The following is a 16,619-nucleotide window of genomic DNA, read 5'->3' as shown; positions in this document are numbered from 1 at the left end:
AGGCACGGTAGTCCCCCTCCTCTTCCCACCCTTCCTCACCTCACCCCAAGAATTTTTAAATTCTTGTACCTCTACTGAATCTTTTACAAAAAGCACGGCTGTCAACTTTTTTTTAACGTAAATCTGTAGAACTTTAAGCACAGTCCCATAAATCCGGGGGTTATACAAACTTCTCAATACAAAGGTGGTGTAGCAGGGGAGTGGGAGCAGATTCTGACGATTTGGGGTTCATGCGCAGAAATGAATGATTCTAACACATAGACACGTGTTTGTGTCTGGTGGTGGCCATCTCTGGGGTCAGGGTGGGAGGATGGGGAAAAAAAGAAATTTACATGAAAACTTTGTGATAGAATTTAAAGGAATATCAAGCTATACATAATAGATCTCCAATTTTGGCTGCAGCGTCTTTTTTGCCTTACTAAATTATGGAAATACATGCTTTATTGCCTAAATTCAAAAGAAAGACAATTTAGAGAAAAGAAAAACAAAAAAACCTGTAATGTGAAGGGAAATGATGAAAAGACATGAAGGACATGGGGAGAACAGAACTTTTAGACATCAAACTATATTATAAACCAGCAGACATAAAAACGGGTATGAATGAAATGATAGGGGCAGCTATGTGGCACAGTGGCTAGAGCACCGGCCCTGGAGTCAGGAGAACCTGAGTTCAACTCCGGCCTCAGGCACTTGACACTTACTAGCTGTGTGATCCTGGACAAGTCACTTAACCCCAACTGCCTCACAAAAAAAAAATAGTGAAACCTTTTGGCCGTTTTGGGGTTTTCCCCCTCATTTTGTGCCTTTTAGTGCCTTGATGTTCTTACTCCAGTTGTGCGCTTTTCCTAAACTCTCTCAGGTTTTTGTGCTGAGGCTCGGGGTCTTAAAGGTGCTTTTCACTGGGCTTCAGGGCTTAGCAGCTTGCTTTTTCTAGGTTGCTAAAGTTAACAAAGTCTTTGTGGTGGCTGGCCCTGGAGGAGTGATCTTGCTGTTGTTCTGCCCCGGGGCTGGGCCCCTGCTGTTCCGTTGCTCTGTTAGCAGGGTCTTTCTATTAGCAGGCCCTGGGGGAGTAATTTTGTTTCCAATCGGCCCAATTGTGCTATGGTAACCAATGCTCTGCTAGCAGGCCCTCAAAGGTCATTTTGTTGTAATATGCTGGGGGGTGGGGTCCCCTGTTGCTAGTTTGCCCTGGAAACAGTCTCTCTGCTGGAAGGTCAGGGGGGTGGGAACTTGTTGTTTACCCCTTTGGGGCAGGGCTTCACTACTGGTCAGCAGAGCAGTCAATGCCTCCCTGGTGCCTGGTGAGGGTCCCCAAACTGCTGCCCAGACTGCTCACCTGCTCAGGGAGCTGCTGCCTTGCAGGTTGGTGGAGCCTAGCAGGTGAATTGCCCATGCCAAAAGTCTTGCCTCAGGCCCCCTGCTGTGAGCCCAGAAGCTGCTGCTCCTGGACCTCACTTCCCTCCCTCCCAGGTAACACACACCTTTCCTGCCCAGCTGCTAGGCTGCTTCCCTGCTCCTGGAGAGATTCAGAGGCAGTTTTAAGTCACTTTGGAGGGGAAATACGGGAGAGCCTCTGGGGGTTGCTTGCTCACTCTGCCATCTTGGCAGAGGAAGTTTCTGGGTGCTTTTTTAAAATATTAGGTTGCTTCATTTTTTAAAATGCTTGAATTTCTAGAATCATGAACAAGGCTTCCTAAGATTAACCTTTGAACCTGTTTCCTGAACTCCCACAGGTCCTTTCCAATCCCTGAGCCTCAGTTTCTCTAATCAAGCCCTGGAGCTGCCTTGAACCTAAAACCACTGAAAGCCTGGTTTTACTACATTGTAAGTGATGTCTCAACAGCCTCTCCAACCCTCTCTGCCTCATTCTCAACAATATTCACTGCTGGGGCATGAACTCTAAGCCTTGAATTTTTAAACAACCTTACCCTAGACCCTGGAGGTCCCAAGATCTCAGATTCCCCTCCAGGATCATTAGGTGTTTGGAGGCTTCTCTAAAAATCAGCTTTTCTTTAAGGACTTAAAGAAATATTCAAATAGACTTCAGTGACATGCTGGCAGTCAGATGGTTAAACTGTTGATTAGTCATAGTAGATCATCTTACAGGCTGGGTAGAGGCCTAACCCTTAGTGTCAGCTATGGAGTCTGGGGTTTCTAGGATTATTTTTTAAAATATTGGATGGGGACGTGCAGAGGCTCACTGGGCTCAAGCCGCCCGCTGCTCGCTGCCGCCGGCTCCCTCCTCCGAGCTCGGATGCCCGCCAGAGCCGACGCCAAGATCTACATCAATCACTAATATATGAACCCCGCCCACGTGGGCTGGAATGGCTCCCCCTTTGCCAGGGCGCCTGCCCCCCTCTACCCTATACGCGGGGGCCCGAGCATGTACCCTTTGCTACCTAGTCATCCCTGGTTCGTGTGTAGTTGGAAATAATAGAGATCATAGGTGTTAAAAAACAAATCATACCAAGGCATGCGTTAATAGAAAATATCAATTCAGACATTGGGACTGATTTCACCTCCAGAGCATTCTAAGGAATGAGGAAGGCAGTAGAAATAAATAGGAATTTTCATAGTCCTTGGTCTCCTCCTTCTTCAGGAAAGGTGGAAAGGATCAATCAAACTTTAAAGAGGAGCCCCACAAAATTAATACTAGAAACCAAGTGACCTTGGACCAGATGTTTGCCCATAGCTTTAATTAGGATAAGGACAAACCCGAGGAAAGATATTGGGGGGGAGGCATCTAGGTGTCGAAGTGGATAAAGCAAGGGCCCTGGATTCAGGAGGACCTGATTTCAAATCCAGCCTCAGACACTTGACTAGGTATGTAACCCTGGGCAAGTCACTTAACCCTCATTGTCACACAAATAATTTTTTTAAAAAGAAAGAAAGAAAATTATGTGTGTAGATATATATATATATATGTATGTGTGTGTCATATATATATATATACATACACACACACACACACACACACACACACACACACACACACACACACACGGTGGGGTGAGGCAGTAGGGCTTAAGTGACTTGGCCAGGTTCACATAGCTAGTAATTGCCAAGTGTCTGAGGACAGATTTGAATCCAGGGCCAGTGCCCTGTTAACAGTGGATACACATAGCTGAACTGAAGGGTATATTGTTAAATAATTATATACTGGTACTACCCTCTTCTCTGTCCCAATTTAGGATTAAGGGTCTTTTCCTTCAGACCCCTCCTCTGGAATTCAAAGTCCCCAAAAGCCAACCAGCTGACGGGGTCCTCAACAGATCCTGGACTCTCCATCTCATCTGGCTCATCATGAATGGTGCCCCTTCCCCTGAGGATGGCGCTGCCCCTTCTCCTCACCCTCTCCCATCACCACCACCTTCCCCAGGTTGGCAGGAGTTCTGTGAATTTGCGGCTTGGGAAGCGGCCCTGGACTGTGCCCGACGCTTCCACCTCTACTGGGCTTCCCATCCCCAATACTCTGGGGATGAGGCAGCCTTCTCCCTACGTTTTGCTCTGCTCTTCTTGCAGCGCTTTGAGGCAGAGGTGGCCCGGACCTCGGGTTCCCTTTCATCATCTGGTCGGATGCGCCTTAGTCCTGGTGAGGAAACCCCATCAAGTGGCCCTTCCCTGCAGAGCTGTGGGAACAGTGAGCCTCTGACTGTGTGGGGTCATTCTCGATCCTCTGAAGACCTGGCTGGCTCTCTCCCTTCCTCGATGGCTTCAAATTCATCAAAGCCTCAGGTGAAGAAACGCTTCTCCCTGCGCTCATTTGGCCGCTCAGTCCGAGGGATCTTCCAGTGGCGGGGAGCGGGTGACCCCCCTTCTGCTGTAGGACATTTGGACACCTCTGCCTCAGGGCTATCTGGCCTGGGTGAGGGGGGTAGCACCAGTGAGGGGCCAGCTAGGCGTGGGGCATCCCCTGGGGAAAGCTTTGAGATGCAGACACTAAGGACGACAGGAGGATCCTTAAAGGATGGGGCAGGGACAGAGCACAGACAGGAGCTGCCCTTGGCACCTAGGGAGAGCCACGTGGACCTGCCTCAGGGGGCCTGTGGGGGCCTCTCAGACTATCCCTCAGCTTCTGTCTCCCCCAGCTCTGCCTTCACTGCTGCCTCCCATTATGACTCAATGGCAGTGATACCCTGCAAGGTGCCTCACCGATTCCCTATTAAAAAGGGGCCCCCAGTGGGGAAAAGTTACCCCCCACCAGCCCCTGATGCTCGAGACACCCAAAGTTCCTTGCTGCCTCAGGGAGAGTCAGATGGAGGTGATAGGGACAACCTCCTTTCAGCGTACCCTTGGTTCCATGGGAACCTCCCTAAACTCAAAGCTGCCCTGCTAGTGCTTGAAGGGGGTGCTGACAGCCAAGGTGTCTACCTGGTACATAAAAGCAACAAGAGGATAGGGAAGTATGTCCTCACATTCAACTTCGAGGGCAGAGTCAAGCACCGTCTTCTTACCCTGAATGACAATGGTCAGTGCTGGGTGATGCAACACTTGTTCCCAACAGTCTGTGACATGCTGGCATATTTCAGTTTCAACCCTATTCCCGTGGAGTCTGAGCCTTTCAACCATGTTACCCTCACCAGCTATATTGAGGCACCCTGGTGGTCAAGAGGCAGGGAACGGGCAGAGGGAGTGCCCAGGAGGATGGGGTCCACTCCAGAGCTATTGATAACAAGTACTCCTTCCTATACGGAGGAATACAACCACATGTCCAAGTTTCCCTTTGTCTCTGGCCCTTGGCCAGGACCCAGGATGGACCCTCCCCAGAGAGGTGCAATTGCTCCCCTTGCCCCTGATTGTCTTGGGGATGGGCCTGTTGTTAGAAGAAAGACCAGAGCCCAGCCAGAACAAGGCAGAGTGAGAAGTAGAGGACGATACAAACAATGGGATGAGTAGAGTACAAACCTAACCTACACGGAGGAGACAAAGACAATATTGCCTTAGCTCTTTTGTCAGTCTCCTCTGGGTGAGTAACTTGGTTCCATTTTTGGAAGTTGGTTTGAAAGGAAAGGAAGCACTGTCATCCTATTCCTTTTCTCTTTGTGGAAGAAGTTAGCAACTGAAAAATCTAGGTAGGGCTGTGGGACCGCTCATAAGGGTTCATCTATTGCTGTTGCTGTAACTTCTTGTGCCCGTCACACTTGAACTATAGTTACTGTTTAAACAAATGGTGAACTACTGTTATACTGTTATATTTTGCACTTTTTTCTTAATCATTCTATGTTGTGTGTATGTGTTGCTTACGTTTCTTTTTTTAAAAAATGTTGCCCACCATTACAAGACAGTTTTCCTTGCTCTAAAATATTTGTTATAAAAAAAGGATATTCTTCCTTTCAGAAATATTCAAATGTTATGTATATGATGGTAAAAAGGAAAATAATCTGGAATAAAGATTTTTGTAAAGTTTTTCAGTTAAAATGCCTTCTAAATGCCTTCTAAAATTCAGACTTTGATATGTTTAGTGAACTTACAAAGTTCCCTTCCAATGCCTAAGCCTCAGTTTCTTCTAAAACCACTAGAGATTCTTGGATTTTAAAGTCACTGAAAGCCCAGTTAATTTTATTACTTGGACAATGTTCATCCATCTCAGCTTCATGTTTCCAAATAATCACCAGCTGAGCATGTACTCTAAGCCTAGCATGGTCGAAATGACCTTACACTGGACCCTTGAGGTCCCAAGATTTCAGTTTCCCCTCCAGTACCATTTGGTGTTTAGATGCTTTATCAAAAACCTCCTTTTTGTCATTTTTTTTAAAAAGTATTCAAATAGGGTTAGACTTCAGTTAAATGCCAGCAGTAGAATGGTTAAAATCTTGATTAGTCATAAGAGATCCTATCCCTTAGTGTCAGCTACGGCATCTAGGGTTTCTAGGATTATTTTTTTAACTATCATACCCAGGTATGCATTACTAGAAAATATAACGTTAGACATTGGTACTCATTTCACCTCCAGTATTACAAGGAATTGGACCACCCTATGTCCAGAGCAGAAGGAAGCCCAAAGGGGCTCCTCACTTTGGGGTGTCCATGATCTAGCCCCAAGGTGGCACAGAAAGGAGCTGGTCTCTTCTCCAAAACCCTAAATAAGGGGATCTCAAATACCCCGACCCACCCAGGGTTCAAGCTGCCGCAATTTCCCAGGGAGGGGGAGGAAGCTCTCTGCCTTTGCCCCTTCCACACCCCTCCCTTCACCATCCCAGAGCCCTCTGAGGAATTGTGCCTCTCTACCCCTCCTCACTTTTCTCAGCTTGTTCCCAAGCCTCACTAAAGCATGATTGCCACCCCCTTACCCCTGCCCCCATTTCATTATTACGTAAATTAAATATCCATTCGCTTAGTGCTATAAGCAGGAGGCTGAGGGGGAACACTGTGTGCCGGTGTGTAGGTCAAACATTCATTAAGAGAGGTGTACACCTGAGTGACTCTGGTCTTCCAATTTCCCAGAAGCCTCAGTCCTGCCTGCTTGGGTGGGGGGGACCATGGACACTGCTGCTCTCCCCCCTCCAACCCACCCCTCAGGGCTGGCACTCCTCCCAGGCTCTGCCCCCTCCTCTTGAGTCCTAGGGTCCCTTCTACTCTCTGTCCTCCATGGAGCCAGGGAGAAAATGTTGGTCAGAGAAGGTTATGTCTGAGTTCCAGCCTCCTGGGTGAAAGAAAAGGGGCTGGGGGGAGGGGGGGAGCGGGCGGGAGACGCAGCTAGGTGGCATAGTGGATAAAGCACTGGCCCTGTAGTCAGGAGGGCCTGAGTTCAAATCCAGCCTGAGACACTTGACATTTACTAGCTGTGTGACCCTGGGCAAGTCATTTAAACCTCATTGCCCCGAAAAAAAAAGAAAAGGAGGGAGGGAGGGAGGGAGGGAGGGAGGCAAGGAGGGGGGCAAGCTAGGGTAGGTTGCAAGATGTTTTTTGGCCACAGCAGTTTTGGTGATGAAAAAAAGTATCTTCTCCTAACACACACACACACACACACACACACACACTTTTTAAATGGATATCTTGGAGGCTTTTTATGACCCTATTGGTGATTTCAAATCAATCACCCTAAGAATTCTCTTCCCCAATATTCACTAGTAGGGCATGTCCTCTAAGCCGGCCACTCTGGAGATCACTTTATAATAACTAGACCCTTGCAGACCCAAGATTTCCAGTTACCTTCCAGTTACGTTAGGTGTTTGGCTCCTTTTTAAAATATTTGCTTTAAGGAGCTACTTAAAAATCCAGAGGGGGAGGGGGGGAGGTACACAGTTCTGCTTTATGTGTAAATTATGTAATCCTTTAAAAAAAAAAAAACAACTTTTTGTATCTTCCGCCTTAATACTTGTTCCTTTTTTTTTTGTCAGCCATAATGAGTGGCCCCCTAAATTCCCTCCCTGCCCCCAACATAGATGTGAATGAAGACTTCACAGTCTCCCCGCAAGTTTTGAGATTGGTGCCAGTACTTGGGGGGAGGGGAGGAGAGCTTTACCTGTACACTGACTTAAGACCAGTTCAAATACAAGTGCACACGTTAAAGAAAAAAAATAAAAGAAAATAAAAGAAAAAAAATAAAATATTTGCTTTGATTGATTTTTGAAAATGTTTGCATTCTACAAACCCTGCAGGCCCTCTAAGCTTCAGTCTTAGAAATGATTACTGAAAAATAAAATGATTACTGAATTCACACAGCTGGCTTCAAATGCCTTAGTTTTAAAGAGTTTGGATACTAAGTACACTGAAGGCCTTAGATTTGGTCTTAGACTTTTGTTTGGTAATAAACATTTTTATTTGTACTTTTGGGTTCCAATATTTATCCTTCTTTCCTTCCCTCCCCTCGCCCCTCCCTGAGGTGGCAAGCAATCAGGCATAGGTTATATATGTATGGTTATGTAAAACATGACCATATTTGACACTTTGTACAAGCAGACTTGAGTCAAAGGAAAAAAAATGAAAGAAAGTGGAAAAGAGCATGCTTCAGTCTATTCCATCAATATCAGTTCTTTCTTTGGAGTGGGTAGTATACTTCATCAATAGTCCTTTGGGATTGTCTTGGATCACTGTATTGTTGAGAACAGTCAAGTCATTCACGGTGCTGCATCAAACCTTATTGCTGTCTCTGTGCACAATGTTCTCTTGGTTCTGCTCACTTCACTAGACATCATTTCATACATGACTTTCCAGGCCTTTCTGAAGTCAATCTGCTTGTCATTTCTTATAGCACATCCCCCTCATATGCCACAGTTTGTTTAGCTGTTCCTCAGTGGATGGGAATTCCTTTGATTTCCAATTCTTAGCCACCACAAAAAGAGCAGTTATAACAATTTTTGTACAAATACATCTTTTTCTCTCTTGGCAGATATCTTTGTGATATAAACCTAGCAGTGGTACTGCTGAATCAAAGGGTATGCACAGTTTTGTAGCCATTTGGCTAAATCTGGTTTTTGGGAGTTATTTTCCTCAGGAAATTTTTGTATTTCTTTTTCATGTTTCTCCTGCATTACTTTTATTTCTTTCCCCAGTTTTTCTTCTGCTGCTCTAAGTTGATTTTCAAAATCCCTTTTAAGCTCTTACAGGAATTATTTTTGGACCTGAGACCAATTTACATTTTTCTTTGAAGCTTCACCTCTAGCAATTTTTTTTTTACTATTGTCCTCCTCTGTGTTTATGCCTTGATTTTCCCTATCAATAGTCAGGCTTTTTTTGCTCATTTTTGTGCCTTCTTTTGTGACTTGATATTTTTATTCAAGTAGGGCACTATTCCTAAACTGTCCCTGGTTTTTGTGCTGAGGCTCTGGGTCTTTCTAGGTTTTCACTGTGCTTCAGGGCTGAAAGGTAAATGAATATTAGAAGATTATCCAGGGGGTGGCTAGGTGGTGCAGTGGATAAAGCACCTGCCCTGGATTCAGGAGTACCTGAGTTCAAATCCAGCCTCAGACACTTGACACTTACTAGCTGTGTGACCCTGGGCAAGTCACTTAACCCCCATTGGCCTGCAGAAGAAGAAGAAGAAGAAGAAGAAGAAGAAGAAGAAGAAGAAGAAGAAGAAGAAGAAGAAGAAGATTATCCAGGTATAGGCCTAGCTCACAAAACTGTTTGCCCCCTCTATGAACTCCCAGATGTTTTCTGCTAACTCTAGCTATAGCTTAACATGGGAAATTTCCCATTTTGACCGAGAGTGGGAACGTGAAGGAGGATACCCTGCTGGGATCCTGGCCAGGTCCCTTCTAAGCATATCTTCCTGATTAACTGCCTAAGGTTCCCAGGAACTAGCCATTCCTAGGGACTATAAACAATTCCAGGGGTAGTCCTGGGGGGTTGACTCTCCCTCAGGAGTATATCCTGAGAAACTAAATGTTTATTCCAACTTCTCTGGCAGTGATTCGGCGTGAACTCACTTGGTGTCAGTCATAAAATTAGCTCATCATGGGGCAGCTAAGTGGCTCACTGCATAGAGCACCGGCCCTGGAGTCAGGAGTACCTGAGTTCCAAACCAGCCTCCTACACTTGACACTTACTAGCTGTGTGACCCTGGGCAAGTCACTTAACCCCATTTGCCTCACACACACACAAAAAAATTAGCTCATCATACAAGCCACCATTGGTGGCTTCAAGCCACTTTTGTTTAAGGTACTACATAACTCAAAGTAAGTCCCCCTGCCCCCTCTTTGGAGTCTCACCCATGGAGAGGACGCTCTTCCTGGGATATTCCCAATCGGGACTCTGGGAGGCTGTACCGGGACCCCCAGCCAATTGGACCCAGGAGTTGGTGCTTCCCCGATTTGGTGATGTATTTCTCTCTCTCTCTCTCTCTCTCTCTCTCTCTCTCTCTCTCTCTCTCTCTCTCTCTCTCTCTCTCTCTCTCTCTCTCTCTCTGTCTTTCTCTCTTTTTAGTGAGGCAATTGGGATTAAGGGACTTGCCCAGGCTCACACAGCTAGCAAGTGTTAAGTGTCTGAGGCCACATTGGAACTCAGGTACTCCTGACTCCAGGGCTGGTGCTCTATCCACTGCGTCACCTAGCTGCCCCTGTATTTCTCTTTAAATCTCTACATAGTGGTCGCTTTTGCTATAATAGTTACATTGTTAGGCTGCTTACTTTATTGGTGTTGCCAAACTAATATCTCTTTTCCTGTACTATAATACTCATTAAATTGAATTTTCTTCACCTGGTGTTGGAGTGTCATTATGTAGGAGCGAATCCGAACATTATCTTTAACATTACAAGGGCTTAGCAGCTTGCTTTTTCTAGGTTGCTAAAGTTAACAAAGTCTTTCTAGTGGCCGGCCCTGAAGGAGGGATAGTGCTGTTGTTCTGCCCCAAGGCTGGGCCCCTGCTGCTGGATTGCTCTGTTAGCAGGGTTTTTCTATTAGCAGGCCCTGGGGGTGGGGGGGAGTAATTTTGTTTCCAGTCTGCCCAATTTTGCTATGGTGATCAGTGCTCTGTTAGCAGGCCCTGGAAAGGTCATTTTGTTGTAATATGCTGGGGGGTGGGGTCCCCTGTTGCTAGTTTGCCCTGGAAAAGGTCTCTCTGCTGGACGGTCACAGGGGTGGGAACTTGCGGTTTACCAGTTTTCAGCTGGGCTTCACTACTGGTCAGCAGGGCACCTCCCTGGTGCCTGGTGAGGGTCCCCAAACTGCTGCCCAGACTGCTCACCTGCCCAGGGAGCTGCTGGTTTGCAGGGGGGTGGAGCCTTGCAGGTGAATTGCCCAGGCTAAAAGCCTTGCCTCAGGCCCCCTGCTGTGAGTCCAGAAGCTGCTGCTGTTGCTGTTCCTACTCCTGGACCTCACCTCCCTCCCTCCCAGGTAAGACAGACCTTTCCTGCCCAGCTGGTGGGCTGCTTCCCTACCCCTGGAGGGATTCAGAGGCAGTTTTAAGTCACTTTGGAGGGGAAATTTGGGAGAACCTCTGGGGGTTACTTCCTCACTTCCTCATTTTTGGCCATTTTGGCACTGGAAGTTTCTCCGTTTTTTGTTTGTTTGTTGGGGGAGGGGTGTCATGTTTTTTAATTAGTTTTCTTAATTGTTTTAAATGGTGGAATTTAAAGACACAGTTAACCTAAACAAGCACTGGAGCTGCTTGCATCTAAAGCCACGGGAGGCCCAGTCAATTTTACTACTGGGACTCTGTTACTGATGTATGGGACAATTGCCTCAGTTTACCCAAATAATTCGAGGAGACCACCAAGTCAAGCAGAGGGGACAAGGGGGAAGAAGGGAGAGATGATATCAGGAGCTGGTCCCAGGAGCTAGGGCTTGGGAATGCAAGCAGGGAGAGGTAGCATCAGGGTGGGTCTGCACTAACAGGAGACAGCTCTCCTGCTTGGCCACAGAACAAGGGGGAGGGCTGTGTGTTTTAGCAACAGGATGGAATATGGACAGATTGGTCTAACCATAAAAGGGACTGGGAGTTGGGAACTTTCCAGACCCCAGCCTCAGAGTCAGAACTGACTCAATCCCCCTTCCTCTTTTTTTTTTTTTTTTTTAGTGAGGCAATTGGGGTTAAGTGACTTGCCCAGGGTCACACAGCTAGTAAGTGTTAAGTGTCTGAGGTCAGATTTGAACTCAGGTCGTCCTGAATCCAGGGCCGGTGCTCTATCCACTGCACCACCTAGCTGCCCTTCCCTTGCTCTTTTACTCAGAGAGCACACACTGTACTTGAGTCACTGGCTTGCTTCCTTTTCCCAATGATTGGCAGCCTGCTGGTTTAAGTCCAGATCATCACTGGTCTCTCCTTTCTGAAGTTTCAGGATCGGGGTCTTTTCTCCTTTCTCTGTGAACCGTTGGGTCAGTGTCAGCTGCATCAGTTGGATTGTACATTGTGCCGAGTCTATAAAGCAAGGGACTGAACAGGAAGTATGAGAAGGACCCTAAAATTCACTATTACCATGGAGCTCACCCTAGACTAGGGACCAGTAAACAAAGAGTCTAACCAACTTATCCAAGCCCTTGTATCCACTCCTGAATTTCTAGCCACTTCCTCAGATAGGGCCATGGGCCCTTTCAATGCTTGGGTAATGGACCCAACTGGGGCTCTATTATTAGGGATAAATATACAACGGTCGCCACATAACATCACACAGACTCCTCCTGGCTCTGCTGGGAGCATGTCTAACACCTTTCTGTTTTCCCAGGCCACCCAGCTGATAGCATCCAGTTGTTGGGACATGCCTCTCATGGCATCTCTTGTATAATTTATAAACCTCTGTTGGTTGTAATAAATGTAATTTAGCCAAGCCACATTTTTATTTATAGTCACCCACCAGAACAGGGATTCAAGTCAGATTTTTGACCTCAAGTAAGTCCTTTTTCTTTACCATCCTCCCTCTCATGTTCGCATCAAGTGTCTGAGGGCAGATTTGAACTCAGGTCTTCCTGAAATCAGGGCGAGTACTTTATCCACTGTGCCACCTAGCTGCTGCCAGGAAGGATATATTTTTACAGATTTCTACACTGTTCTTATCCTCTTCTCTGTCCCAATTTAGGGTTAAGGGTCTTCTTCCTCAGACCCTCAACAGATCCTGGACTCTCCATCTCATCTGGCTCATCATGAATGGTGCCCCTTCCCCTGAGGATGGCGCTGCCCCTTCTCCTCACCCTCTCCCATCACCACCACCTTCCCCAGGTTGGCAGGAGTTCTGTGAATCCCAGGCTCGGGAAGCAGCCCTGGACTGTGCCCGACGCTTCTGCCTCTACTGGGCTTCCCATCCCCAATACTCTGGGGATGAGGCAACCTTCTCCCGACGTTTTGCTCTGCTCTTCTTGCAGCATTTTGAGGCAGAGGTGGCCCAGACCTCAGGTTCCCTTTTATCATCTGGTCGGATGCTCCTTAGTCTTGGTGAGGAAACCCCATCAAGTGGTCCTTCCCTGCAGAGCTGTGGGAACAGTGAGCCTCTGACTGTGTGGGGTCGTTCTCGATCCTCTGAAGACCAGGCTGGCCCTCTCCCTTCCTCGATGGCTTCAAACTCTTCAAAGCCTCAGGTGAAGAAACGCTTCTCCCTGCGCTCATTTGGCCGCTCAGTCCAAGGGATCTTCCAGTGGCGGGGAGCGGGTGACCCCCCCTCTGCAGTTGGACCTTTGGAGAGCTCTGCCTCAGGGCCACCTGACCTGGGTGAAAACAGCAACTCCCACTCCTCTGATGGGGGTGATAGCATCAGTGAGGGGCCAACTAGTGGTGGGGCACCTGGAGAAAGCTTTGAGATGGAGACAATAAGTAGGGGAGGGGAACCCTTGGAGACCTCAGCCTCTGGGCTCCCTGTCCTGGGTGAGGGTGGTAGTGCCAGTGAGGAGTCAACTAGCCGTGGGGCAGAGGGGCCCTTCAAGGTTGGGACAAGGACAGAGCACAGACAGGAGCTGCCCTTGGCACCTAGGGAGAGCCACGTGGACCTGCCTCAGGGGGCCTGTGGGGGCCTCTCAGACCATCCCTCAGCTTCTGTCTCCCCCAGCTCTGCCTCCACTGCTGCCTCCTATTATTACTCAACTGAACTGATACCCCCTGAGGTGTCTTCCCGATTCCCCATTAAAAAGGGGCCCCCAGTGGGGAAAACTAACCTCCCACCAACCCCTTATGCTCCAGACACCACAGGCTCCTTCCTGTCTCAGGAGGAGGCAGATGGAGGTGATAGGGACGACCTCCTCTCAGAGTACCCTTGGTTCCATGGAACCATCCCTAGACTCCAAGCTGCTGAGCTAGTACTTGAAGGGGGTGCTGCCAGCCGAGGTGTCTACCTGGTACGTAAAAGCAACAAGAAGATAGGGAAGTATGTCCTCACATTCAACTTTGAGGGCAGGGTCAAACACCGTCTTCTTACCCTGAATGACAGTGGTCAGTGCCAGGTGCGGCACCTCTTCTTCTCCACAGTCTGTGACATGCTGGCATATTTCAGTGTCCACCCTATTCCTGTGGAGTCTGAGCCCTTCAGCCACGTTACCCTTACCAGCTATGTTAAGGCACCACAGTGGCCAAAAGGCAGGGAACGGGCAGAGGGAGTGCCCAGGAGGATGGGGTCCACTCAGGAGCCATCAATAACTCCTTCCTATATGGAGGAATACACCCACATATCCAGGTCCCCCTTTCTCTCTGGCCCTGGGCCAGGACCCAGGATGGACCCTCCCCAGAGAGGTACAACTGCTCCCCTTGCCCTTGATTGTCTAGGGGTGGACCTGCTGTTAGAAAAAAGGCCAGAGCCCACCATGCACAAAGTAGAGTTAGAAGTAGAGGACAATACAGAAATTGGGATGAGCAAAGTCCTAACCTAAACTACACAGAGGAGACAAAGACAATATTTCCTTAGCTCTTTTGTCAGTCTCCTCTGGGTGAGTAACGTGGTTTCATTTTTGGAAGTTGGTGTGAAAACGAAGGAAGCACTGTCATCCTATTTCTTTCCTCTTTGTGGAAGAAGTTAGCAACTGAAAAATCTAGGTAGGGCTGTGGGACCACTCATAAGGGTTCATCTATTGCTTTTGCTGTAACTTATTGTACCTGTCACACTTTATAGTTAGTGGTTTTTTTTAAAAGATGAACATTCTGTTATAATGTTATACTTTGCGCTTTTTTCTTACATTTCTTTTTTAAAATGTTGCCCACCACTACAAGACCGTTTTCCTTGCTCTAAAATATTTATGTTATCAAGAAAAGACATTCTTCTGTTCACAAATATTCAAATGTTATGTATCTGACAGTAAAAAGGAAAATAATCTGGAATAAAGGTAAAGATTTATCAGTTTAGTGTGGAATTGTGTCCTCTCTAACCCCCCCCTCCCTTTTCTCAGCTCGTCCCCAAGCCTCATTAAAGAGCAATTGCCACACCCTTCCTGCTGCCCCCATTTCATTATTTCATGAATTAACTATCCATTCCCTTAGTGCTGTGCACAGGAGTCTCAGGGGGAACAGTGTGTGCTCCTAATGAACCAAGTAGGTCAAACTCATTAGAATGAAAGAGAGAGGGGCAGCTAGGTGGCTCAGTGGATGGAGCACCAGCCCTGGATTAAGGAGGACCTGAATTCAAATCCAGCCTCAGACACTTAACACTTACTAGCTGTGTGACCCTGGGCAAGTCACTTAACCCCAATTGCCTCACCAAAAAAAAAATAAGAAGAATGAAAGAGAGAGGTGTATGCACAACAGACTCTGGTCTTCCAATTTGGCAGAAGCCTCAGACCTGCCTGCTTGGGAATGTGGAGGGGTGGGGTGGGCATGGACACTGCCCCCCTCTCCCCTTCAGCGTACCACTCAGGGCTGACACTCCTCCCTCTCCCTTCTCAAACCCCTCCCAGGCTCCATCCCCTCCTCTTGAGTCCTAGTCAAGTCATTCACAGTTCTGCATCAAACCCTATTGCTGTCTCTGTGCACAACATTCTCCTGGTTCTGCTCACTTCACTATACATCATTTAGTACATGTCTTGCCAGGCCTTTCTGAAGTCATCCTGCTTGTCATTTCCTATAGCACAATAGTATTCCATCCCCATCATATACCACACTTTGTTTAGCCATTCCCCAATGTGTGGGCATTCCTTTGATTTTGAATTCTTAGCCCCCACAAAAAGAGCTGCTAGATGATATGAAGGTATACTTAGAGAATCCTAGAGAATCAACTCGAAAATTACTTGAAATAATTAACAACTTCAGTAAAGTAGCAGGCCATAAAATAAATCCACATAAATCATCAGCATTTCTATATATGACCAATAATGTCCAGCAACAAGACATAGAAAGAGAAATTCCATTTAAAGTAACGGTAGATAATATAAATTACTTGGGAGTCGGGGCCGGCTAGGTGGCACAGTGGATAAAGCACTGACCTTAGATTCAAGAGGACCTGAGTTCAAATTCAGCCTCAGACATTTGACACTTGCTGTGTGACCCTGGGCAAATCACTTAACCCTAATTCCCCCGCAAAAACAAAAAACAAAACACAAAAAAATAGCAGCTATAAATATGTGGCACAGTAGATAGAGCCCTGGCCCTGGAGTTAGGAGTACCTGAGTTCAAATCCAGCCTCAGACACTTAACACTTACTAGCTGTGTGACCCTGGGCAAGTCACTTAACCCCAATTGCCTCATTAAAAAAATATATTGGGGAGTCTACTTGCCAAGACAAACCCAGGAACTCTATGCACACAAATACAAAACACTTTTCACACAAATCAGATAAAAAAAAATTGGAAAGATATCAATTGCTCGTGGATAGGCCAAGCTAATATAACAAAAATTACAATTCTACCTAAATTAATTTACTTATTCAGTGCCATACCAATCAGAACACCTAAGAATTATTTTATAGAGCCAGAAAAAATAATAACAAAATTCATCTGGAAAAACAAAAAGTCAAGAATATCCAGGGAAATAATGAAAAAAAATGCACAGGAAGGTGGGTTAGTGGTACCAAACCTGGAGCTTTACTATAAAGCGGCAGTCATCAAAACTATCTGGTACTGGCTAGGAGATAGAGTGGAGGATCAATGGAATAGGCTAGGCAGAGGAGACACAATAGTAAATGACACTAGTAATGTAGTGTTTGATATACCCAAAGACTCCAGCTTCTGGGATAGGAATTCAGTATTTGACAAAAACTGCTAGGAAAACTGGAAGATAGTATGGCAGAAATTAGGCATAGACCAACATCTTACACCTTGTACTAAAATAAGGT

General features: G+C 46.8%; 2 protein-coding genes across 2 annotated transcripts; both read left to right on the top strand.

Annotated features, from left to right (window-relative positions):
- Nucleotides 1-3,279: 3,279 nt before the first annotated feature.
- LOC122729085 (SH2B adapter protein 1-like) lies at nt 3,280-12,117 on the top strand. Its single transcript, XM_043967745.1, has 3 exons — nt 3,280-4,857; nt 10,481-10,671; nt 12,105-12,117. Exons 1-3 carry the CDS (start codon nt 3,304-3,306, stop codon nt 12,115-12,117), a joined length of 1,758 nt encoding a protein of 585 aa, XP_043823680.1. The 5' UTR covers nt 3,280-3,303.
- A 384-nt stretch (nt 12,118-12,501) lies between these two features.
- LOC122729084 (SH2B adapter protein 1-like) lies at nt 12,502-14,229 on the top strand. The gene has a single exon (XM_043967744.1). The coding sequence runs from the start codon at nt 12,520-12,522 to the stop codon at nt 14,227-14,229; it is 1,710 nt and encodes a 569-aa protein (XP_043823679.1). The 5' UTR covers nt 12,502-12,519.
- Nucleotides 14,230-16,619: the final 2,390 nt, after the last annotated feature.

Source organism: Dromiciops gliroides, chromosome 5 (assembly GCF_019393635.1).
Source record: "Dromiciops gliroides isolate mDroGli1 chromosome 5, mDroGli1.pri, whole genome shotgun sequence".
NCBI lineage: Eukaryota > Metazoa > Chordata > Mammalia > Microbiotheria > Microbiotheriidae > Dromiciops > Dromiciops gliroides.
This window is presented reverse-complemented; position numbering and strand designations above follow the sequence as displayed.

Coding starts and splice junctions, on each gene's coding strand:
- LOC122729085 (XM_043967745.1), top strand. CDS start 3,304: ATGAATGGTGCCCCTTCCCCTGAGGATGGCGCTGCCCCTTCTCCTCAC. Junction 4,858..10,480: donor CCCAGCCAGAACAAGGCAGA/GTGAGAAGTAGA, acceptor CCCTGTTGCTAG/TTTGCCCTGGAAAAGGTCTC.
- LOC122729084 (XM_043967744.1), top strand. CDS start 12,520: ATGAATGGTGCCCCTTCCCCTGAGGATGGCGCTGCCCCTTCTCCTCAC.